This window comes from Haliotis rubra, unplaced genomic scaffold (genome assembly GCF_003918875.1).
Source record: "Haliotis rubra isolate DU_JTF1 unplaced genomic scaffold, ASM391887v1 Scf387, whole genome shotgun sequence".
Classification (NCBI taxonomy): Eukaryota; Metazoa; Mollusca; class Gastropoda; order Lepetellida; family Haliotidae; genus Haliotis; species Haliotis rubra.
Genome location: NW_025767065.1, coordinates 272,802 through 283,398, shown reverse-complemented (window position 1 = coordinate 283,398; position 10,597 = coordinate 272,802). Strand labels below are relative to the sequence as shown.

At 36.5% G+C, this 10,597-nt stretch overlaps 1 protein-coding gene across 1 annotated transcript; it reads left to right on the top strand.

Moving 5' to 3' along the window:
- The first annotated feature begins 209 nt into the window (after positions 1-209).
- LOC124286580 (ubiquitin-conjugating enzyme E2 G1-like) lies at positions 210-10,161 on the top strand. The gene is made up of 6 exons (XM_046722949.1): positions 210-331; positions 2,848-2,950; positions 3,302-3,399; positions 4,061-4,239; positions 4,844-4,944; positions 7,071-10,161. The coding sequence occupies exons 1-5, from the start codon at positions 286-288 to the stop codon at positions 4,919-4,921; spliced, it is 504 nt and encodes a 167-aa protein (XP_046578905.1). The 5' UTR covers positions 210-285; the 3' UTR covers positions 4,922-4,944; positions 7,071-10,161.
- The last annotated feature ends 436 nt before the right edge of the window (positions 10,162-10,597 follow it).

Below are 10,597 nucleotides of genomic sequence, written 5' to 3'. Positions count from 1 at the left end.
AAATGTATTTCAAGTGAATTAATTAGAAATTAAAAATCAAAATAGTATTCATAAAATAGCGTAAAAGAGACGAACATTTTCATTATTAAAAAAAACCCTCATGTTAATACATGTAGGTTCGAACCTAATGTTTTGTGACCAGTTAAAAAAAATATAACTCTAAGGTATCCAATAAGGAGTTATGTGCCTTTGTACTGTTTGCGATAACCTGCACATGCGCATTAGGAGTAAAATTCGTTAGAGAGGAAGACGATTTTGGACACGATCGTTCGTATTTCGGGGACCATGTCCCACGACCAGTCGTCCCTTTTGCTTAGAAAGCAACTTGCAGGTGGGTCGAAAGGATTTCCTGCAATCTTTTGGAAAATTACCACTCATTCACCCATTTGAGTGAGAGACGCAGTAACCAAATCCCTGCACCATGTACAGCTGGCAACTAGGCCACAGTTGGAAACAATAACAATAATCAGTCTTGAAGTTCGGAATCATCTGATCAGCTGACGTTTAAAGTCGACAAAGAGCAGAATTTAAATGATTCTGTTAGCCATTAACCCCTATTTCCACATGTGTTATGTGATCTATTGATTATAATTTTTTTTTTTAAATGTGCAGCCGTTTTCCGCATAAGTGCAACTGACTTTGATCTTCTGCTTTATTCAAGTTATGGTGAAAATGGTATCGGTAATATTAGGAATTATATGACGGTCCATGTGCAAGTATTATTTCGAACAGAATTTCTCAGAATAATGCTACAATGCTTTCACCCACGGGACATCAATGATCAATGTGAATAATTCTATGTGGAGATGAATATCTCATCAACCAGATAGGCCCCAGTTGAAAAAAGATTGAGCCTCTGACCATTGACTCTCACTTTGATGATTCTCTCATTTATTTAACACAGGATTAAGTGTGTTTCTCTTGTTATAACATTCTTTGCCAATTCTGGGATTCTTCTATTAAATCTTAATTCAATAAAATGTACTTAATGTATTACTTCTTTTCTTGTTAGATATGTTTGTTCTGGAATGTGTAGACTTTTTATGATATCTGATTGACTGAAACCAACCTTTTATGGCAACTTATGAGAATGAATGTGGTATTTCCTTTATCAACCATGTGTCTACCTATTTAAGTGTAAATATATATAATATGGGTTTTGTTAACCGACTAAAATCAAATCTGTTACATGTCTGGTTGGACATGAATATTGATGCATAGTTGACAATTTTATGAATCCACATTAAGATCATGTTTCTTCAGTTTTATGTGCATACATGGCAAAAGCAATGCTCAAGATTCATATTTAAGAATATCTTCAGCTTGAACTTAAACTGTGGTATTTCAAGGTGATAGTTGTTCATAGGCAGGGCAACTGTTAGAGGACATGAAAACTCAAGTCAAACAGTGTGATGCTTTGAATTTGGGACCAACTGTCTGTCACTTGCACTGCTGGGATATTGCCAGTGCAGTCAAGATTGTTTGGTTTCTTTGATCCGTCATCTGAATTATGTCCTGTCCATACCATGTGGGATAGGGAAACGTGCCATAGATGCTGATATTATTATTAAATGTGCGACCTTGTATGAAGTTGTGAGAACTCAAGTCGGCTTGCTTGTCAGGGACAGCTACAAGTCTCGATCAGAATGAGAATAGACAAACAGGATCTATACACAACACCTTTTTTATATGGAATTTAATATGGGATGATCTGGGTACAAAAGGATAAAAATCATTCTGAAAAAGGTTTCAAATGACTTGTTTTGCGACTGTTCACTTTGAGTGATCTGAGTAAGTGGACCATTTGTGTATGTTTGTTTTTAAACAAACACCTTCTGAAACAGTGCCACGCTTTGCTTTGAATGGGATACTAATGGCACAACAGAAGCATCCATCATAAGCATGAAAAGTCTAGATATTTGTCCACAGAGGGTTTAAAGATACTTTATTTCAATACAATTTATTGTATAGGTAAATGATATCTGATTGACTGAAACCAACCTTTTATGGTAAGGTAACTTATGAGAATGAATATGGTATTTCCTTTATCAACCATTGAATTGAAAGTTGTGAAAGTGGTCTGGTGTATCAAGATTATAGGGACCATGTTTTTTTAATTGATTTATGTCAGACAAATGCGTCTAGCTCAGTTATATGAAGTCTACAGTAACCCTAACCTAGCTTGAAAAGAGAATTTGATGTGTGTGAATGTAATGTAAGTAAATGATGTTTCTACTGATTTTTATGAATGAAAAAAGTAGTTCCAGTGTGAACGAGGTCATGGTTATCTTATCAAAGTGTGTGAAACGAGGTCAGCCTTATGTGACACACATTTCTTACACACCTGTGGGACAGAAACCCATGTGAGATAACTGGTATCATACGTATGTGTGAGATCGATTTCCACGTCTGTGATTGGCTGCTTCATGATGATGACATTAGGTCAGATTATGACGGACTACTTTTCTGATTCATCATTGAAATTCATTGATAAGTTATTCAGTGTTACTCCTGTCAAACACCTTTATAGTTGTGCCACTTATTTTTGCAATTGTATTGTAAAGAGAAAATTTTGTAATAAGACCAACTTAGAATAGATAACAACATGCATCTATTTTCTTCTAATTCCATTTTCGTTTGTTACTTTAGATTCTGGTAATCAATTCAAACTGGCTTCAACAGTCAGTGATACTTATGTAAAGAATTGTGTGAATATTGCCATTAAGGACAAAGGGTGTGTTTTCCTTTGAACAGACAAAATGTACAACATTGGTACCATTACTGGAGAGATGCGACAAGTTGATATTTTGGAGTATTTTGTTGATCAACTTTCATTTCCTTTTTCAGAGCTTAATCGCAATGCCGTAGAGGGATTTTCTGCAGGACTTATTGATGACAATGACATCTACAAATGGGAGGTTGTCATATATGGCCCACCAGACACAGTCTTGTATGTATATCTTTTGCTGCGTTCAAAGCACATCTTAAAACGCATCTCTTTTCACTGCACTATTAACTCTACTCAAACATTATTATTATTTTGTAGGGGTTGGAGCACCTACTTAGTGGTTGGATTTAGCGTTGGATTGAAATTTTCATCATTATTATTATTATATATTGTACTGAATTGTTGAACAGAGACAGACGAGTCGAGAATCTAACTCATCTTGTAAACTGAAGCAACTACCAATTCAATGTCCAGTTCTTCTCTGATTAATTACTCTGTGATCTCATGAAAATGAAATTAGCAACTCTTTGTGTGATGATATTGGAAGTAAGTTAATTAACTTCTTGGTTTCAGTGAAGGGGGATTTTTCAAGGCACATTTGCTGTTCCCCAAAGAGTACCCTCATCGTCCTCCAAAGATGAAGTTTGTGTCGGAAGTATGGCATCCAAACAGTAAGATACATTTATTGTATTTTTTCACCATTCTGTATCATCAGAAATTCAGGTGATTCATACTCAAATGCCCAGATGTTGAAGGGGCTGTAACGGTTAACTTAACAACATGATTAATATTTCAGAAGCTTCCCTTTTTGTGATACGTGATCTGAGGAAGATGTTATTTAACAATAGCTAACTATGTCAAGGATTTATGGAGGCATGTTTCTCAAATCACACCCTGTGAGATGATGTCATCACCTCTTCATAAAGCCCTTGCTGCAAATGGATGAGGGTAGTAATCATAACAGAACAGAGATTTTACACACAGGATGATTGAGGATTCTTTGCTGATTGTATGTCATTGTACCCCAATATTGTTGTACTTACGTCTGTTACAAGCCATCCGACCTTGGACCAGAAGGTCCATGATGAATCCAAATACAGGGCCCCATTTCACAAAGCTCTTGTAAGCCTAAGATCTCATAACTTTTCTCGTAGCATTCACACCTCCTATACTGTAACATAGGAGGTATGAATGCTACGGGAAAAGTTACGAGATCTTAGGCTTATGAGAGCTTTGTGAAACGGAGCACAGGACTCCATGTTATGGCTGCTACATTATCAAAGTTTTATACATTGAGAATGTTCATAATACCTGTGTGTATTGTTTTAACAGTTGACAAAGAGGGCAATGTTTGCATCTCAATCCTACACGAGCCCGGGGATGACAAGTATGGCTATGAGAAAGCCTCAGAGAGGTGGTTGCCAGTCCACACCGTGGAGACCATTCTCATCAGTGTAATATCCATGTTGGCAGATCCCAATGATGAATCCCCAGCAAATGTGGATGCTGCTGTAAGATCCTTCTTCTCCTACTACTACTACTACTACTACTGTCGCTATATGGCTGAAATAATGCTAATGTAACGTTACATTTTCACTCACTCCTCACTAACTCCTACCAAATTAGTAATACTAATGCATTATTTTCAAAAGACTGATGCACGCTTATGATAAAAAGGCACAATTATTATTATCCTAGTCATATGGTCAGCTTGCATTTGATTTCATTCTCAACTCCCTGGGGAGAATACAACATATACCGGTACACCATTAGAAGGTCATGCATAACGATGGATGACATTGTAATGCCTATTAAGACTACATCTTGGATAACTAGTCAACTAAGGTCACATCTCCAGTATGTACTGTATGTTTAGTGGTAAAATATGACACGGAGTGGTAAAGGTTAGGATAGATGGTGCCTACCTAGTTGAAATTTATATTGAAAAAAGGGGTTTCATATCACGTGCATTACTGTAAACATTAATGACTCTGTGTCCAAACCTGGCATGTCAATTTTCTGTAGTTCCTATTGGAAAGCTGGTTCTAAAATTGCATGCAATATTAGCCAGTAATAAAGTACCTGCTAATATGGATTTGATTTCTGTTTTTCCAGAAAGACTGGCGAGAGGAGCCAGAGGTATTCAGAAAGAAAGTTGCCCGCTGTGTACGTAAAAGTCAGGATGAATTATGATGGCAGCACACATTATCATCAAGGTAAGATTTGACGTTGTTTCCTAGATTCCTAGATACCGTCCAATCAAACGCGAGATGACCAAACAGATTTAACCAATCAGACAACGGCTAATATTTAGGGTTCGGCGGGACTTACAAAATGTTTTTGGATTTTCTCCGGTCGCTGACACTGATCTCTCAATAAACGATAATCCGCATAAAACACAGATATTTGACCTGCAGTATATACACTTAGTGGTTTCTGATGAAATGGTTACTGTTATAATTAGCTTATATTTCCACAAGATGACATCCTGGAATATTGACAAAAACGCTATTTTTAGCGACTTTTTACTCACTGTTTTATAAAAACGTCCTTCATGTGTATCACTCATGGAACACAGCATTCGGAACCGTTTGAGTACAAACGTTTTTGAGGTAAAAGTTCAAATGGTATGCACGAATGTTAACTTTCACGATTTGGTAAGCTAAGTTCTAGCTATTTTTAGCGACGTTTTACTCACTGTTTTATAAAAACGTCCTTCATGTGTATCACTCATGGAACATAGCATTCGGAACCGTTTGAGTACAAACGTTTTTGAGGTAAAAGTTCAAATGGTATGCACGAATGTTAACTTTCACGATTTGGTAAGCTAAGTTCTGATTGGTCAATTCAAAATCTTAGCTGAAGCGACCTTCTACTAGGGTTTGTTAGACTCAGTTTAGTATTATCCGTTACACTACTAAACTAAGTTTACTTAGACGGTTGATCAGTGTTCTGTAATGGCACCTGTGAAAACCTCAGTTAGAATTCTGCACCTTGAGCATGCACTAGTTGCGTGGATATGTGCGCTATATAAATATACTATAATAATAAATAAAAATAAATTCTTCAGCAACCCATGCTAGTCTTTTCAGGGACTGTGGAATGGCCCAGTGGTTAAGCATCACTAGGGTTTGATTCCTGACATTGGTACAATGTGTGAAGCCTATGATTGATGTTCCCTGCTGTGGTTTTTTGGAATAAAAGGTGGCCATACTCCCTCCCTTCCCTCAAACAATCAATCAATCAAATTTCTTTCTCCCTCATTAACTGACATGGCACTTCAACTGAAATGCTGTCTAATGGGACATCAAACCCAGCCTAGTCCCTAGAACCTGACAGTTATCATTAAATAGACTGATCTTTTTATCCCCCTGCAACGCGTTTTGCGGGGGGGTATTAAAATGCGCTCCGTCCATGCACTTTCATCTTCTCCGGACCAGAACTTCTAAACCGTTCACTATTTCCTCACCAAACTTGGCACATACAGATCTGGTGGTGTACTGGTGCCTTTTGTTAGTTTTGAATTTCTGTATAAAATATTTGTTTGCGTTCCAATAGCAACAAGTTTCACTTTGACTGAAATTGGTGGTAGTGTTCTTTTCCGGAGCAGAACTGTAAAACCATTCACTATTTCTTCACCAGACTTTCCACATAGATAGGTCTGGTGGTGAACTGGTGCCTTTTGGTAGTTTGGGGATTCTTAATAAAATATTTTGTGTGTTTCCATGGCAACAGGTTTGGCCTCGACTGAATTTGGTGGTAGTGCTCCTTTCTGGAGCAGAACTTAAAAACCTTTCAATACTTTCCTTCTACTTTGCCATATACACACCAAAACATTTGACATAATCATAACTAGTACACATATTCATAAAAGTATTTTGCCATTGCAGGGGATATTGATGACTTTGTCTCCTTGTTTCATGTAGTTTTAGGAAAAATAATTTAAAAATTGCAAATTGTTTATTGTTTAACGCCACACTCAGCATTATTCCAGCAATATAGCAGTGGTCTGTAAATAGTCGAGTCTGGACCAGACAATACACTGATTAACAGCATGAGCATCGATCCACACAATTGCAATACGATGACATGTGTCAACCAAGTCAGTGAGCTTGACCAACCGATCCTGTTAGTCACTTTTTACAAGCATGGGTAACCCGTATCTTCATGGGTATGCAAATTTGTATCAGATGAAATAAGTAAATTATTCTGGCGTTATTATCACAGCTCCCCCAAACTCAATTTGAATTGAAAAAAACACACACACATTTATATGACCAGCACCGTATGATCATCTTGGGTAAACCGTATTATTAATCTCTATTGTTTTCTTTCTTTTCAGTCATTTTTCAGGAAAAGATTTCAAGATAACAAGGCAAAGAAAACAACTTTTTCTCATTTGAATTAGTATGATGTGGCCATGAGCTATACAGCCACACTTCAGTACTGTACAGTCCATTGATTTCTCATCCATCCAAATTCTCATTTCCTTACCATGTTGAAGTACATGCGATGATGTAAATATATTATATACATAAATACAATAACAGTGCTGCCAGTCAGTTATACATAGCATTTACTGTAGGTTTACTCTCAGGGCTGTAGCATAAATTGATTATAGCAGGCTATTTTATTGTTTCCGTTATCGTTTATTGGAAGTAAATTTGTCAATTTATTCTCAGATTTGCTAAGGCTATATTTTATGCCTGAAGGTTATTTTTCTATTAAATTTTGTTTATATAAATATTGTTTTACCTCCCGGAAATTATTTGAAACTTTACTGTTTTTTTTCATCAGTTGTTTGGTTGAATATTATGAAACTGAACTCTGTGGTATTTCAGAATTGGTAATTGTGTTGGAAAGAAGGCATTTGTAACCCAGAATATTTTCCCAGCGTTGTCTCAAATGGGGACAGAATGTGCATGACAGGATCTTCTTTTCTACAGCCCTGAGGTTATGTTAATGGTTTGGTGTATTGGGTTTGGTAGTCTATGCTTTTTCATTTTTACTTGTTGTCCTTTTAAAGTCTAATACAAAGATATCTTTCTATTTATTGGAGAAACATACTAAATATATTAAACTGTTACAGTGTAAAAGCTTCAAGTTGGCTCACTGTTGTTATCTTTGTATTAGATGAAATATATTTTGTCAAAATAATGATTTAATAGTAAATGTTGCATGAAAGTGCGATACATTTAAAACAATATTCAGTCTGAAGATTTAACCAAGGAACATAGTGCTTGCAGTTAATGTGCTATTAATCAATAAATCAAAATTTAAATATGTTGTCATTCCGATTTCTCTTCAAATTGATCACTTCATTTATTCAACTTAGACTGTCTCAAGATGTTTGAGTTTGATTCACAATGTGAAATACAATGGCCTCTTCCTCTTCTAACGCCACTTGCATTTAAGCCGTCCCCCCGATAACAATTTAGGTTATATCTTACAACAGTATACAAATTGTTCGAATTCCATCAAACTGACATGTTTTATAGTATTAGGGACTGGTTATTTCTTACAGGGGTGAGTGGGTCAAAATATTCGATGCCCTAGTGTACTGCAAATAATTATCATCCCCAAATGCGGTCATGGTCTGTCATTTTGATAGTCCTATCACGCCCTTGTACATTTTTTTCATGTTTCCCCAGAAAATATATGCATTATTTCTTACGACCGTAGCCTGGTCTGTCTTGTTTTTGGTAACGCTACCGATTCCTAGAACTAACCTCCGACCCATAAATAGTGAGTCCCTTATATCCTTGAAACGATTGGGCTGTTGTTGCATGTTTCATATGAAATTTATCTGTGTTCATCCTCGAAGATGTGGGTTGTTTGCACACTTTTAAATTAATTTATTATGAATGTGTGTGATGACGTTGTACTTTAGACTTTGCTTTTTTCAGTTATTGAGCAGAAATATCTTTCTTCACATGTGTGATGTTGAATGTTCTATATTACTGTAGGTTTATAAGTTAGTGTTGTTTGGAATTCCTGTTCTGCTCAGGGTGTGGTGGTACAGACAAGTATGTGGGCGATATGGCAGATATCCAAGGAGTGATGCAATACACAGGTCACAATCAAATGCTTTTGGCTTTATCTTTCTTCCAGTTTGTGGTCAGTAAATACTTATGACATGAAGTCAGTTCAATATAAGTAGACAATGTCTGTTGGGCACGCCAGAAACCTGTGAGCATGGGTTCAAATCCTGGTTCATCCTGAGTGTGTCCCTGGTTCATCAATGCTGTGTCCCTGCTCATGGGTTTAGCCAATGTGGTCAACATCTGCATCACTGCGAGCTTTCTCCCACATCAAGCTGGCAAGAGACATGGTACAAAAAGTGTTCAAACTGGCATAGAACCATGCTCGCTCACTCACTCACTTTGGCCTTTCTTCTTTAGAGTCCTTTCAGAGTTTATCTGAGAATCTACAGATATAAATTTCAGAAATCGACAATTTCATGACCAAAGCTACTAGACCAAACAAAAGCATTGTCTAACACCCAAACAAAAGCATTTAAGCAGATTACTATCTACTAAAATTATCTCTCAAATACCGGTATGTTCATCCTAGTAGACACTGTGAATTGAAAATATTTGGATATTTAGTTTGAATACACAAGGTAAATTGGGAAGGTTGTTTTCTGGAGTGAATCTGTTTTTTTAAGGATTGAAGTTGTTACTAAGTGTAGTTTCTAAGGTTGAATGCTCCTAAATACAATTTGTTTGATACAATTCTCTGTGTGTTTGTCATTATCACTGTAGTATTACACCCTGATGTGCACTGGCTGCAATCTTACCACATTTCCACTTACTTCATACCTGACAATGTGGAATTTTAAAACCAGTTGAGAATTTCCCTTTCTCTTAGAGTGTTAGTTAACTGCAGTTAGAACTAGTGTTGCAGAATTAATTGAAGTGAGTGGGTTATAATTTTGTTTTCAAGTTATTTTGTATCTAATTCCACAAGACAGTTAATGGCAGTTAACATAATTTTCGGGTTAATGACCGTGAAAAATAATCATAATCCTTAGCTAATAGTTACTGCTGTACAATTTACTAACACACTTTTTGGCATCGATGCAAAGCCTGCATTGAGAATTGTTATAGGTGTGCTAATTCACTGGGCTCATTCAACAGCAGTCACCATCTAAGGCTATATTCTATCTTGTACTGGTGAATTATTATATGTGTATAAGTGCTATATATCCTGGTTAAACAGTTCAGTGTTATTGCTGGCTACTATCAAGTCTGTGTGATATATCTATAAACGTATTCCAATATGGTACACTCTGCAGTCTCCAGCAGGTAGAACATAGGTGAGTGAGCCCTAGATTTTTGGTAAGTAGTACCTCTGTACATATTTGTGATATGGGAGACTGTTTTCATCAGATTGGTACATTAATACTGCAGTCAATAAACTATTGATTTCAATGTACTGTGTTTGGTTTTCATTTTGTTGTACTTTGCTACTTAAACCTGAAATATGATACCAACACAAAATCGTGTCATTTTGTAACATTTTAAATATTTTTCTTAACATTTGCTCTTAAAGGTCACATGCAACGTAAAACACAACTTTGCAGATTCTGATACCTTTCGGTATGGACTTACCGAAACAAATCATCAAAAATGCAAATTCAACTTATGAAGTTGAAAAATAACGCGATGAAAAAACCCACGTGAAATCGTAGTTCAAACGATTCACTAACTTTCCCCAAGCGCTTGGGGGAATTGAAGTGGTTTCAACAGCTTGGCTGCGCTCATAGCACATGCACAGTGAAATAGGTTCGCGGAGCTTGGAAGCGGGTTGTCCGGTGAATATTCGGTGTGTATTTTTCTAATGTTTTGTTGATATTTCACAGGCACG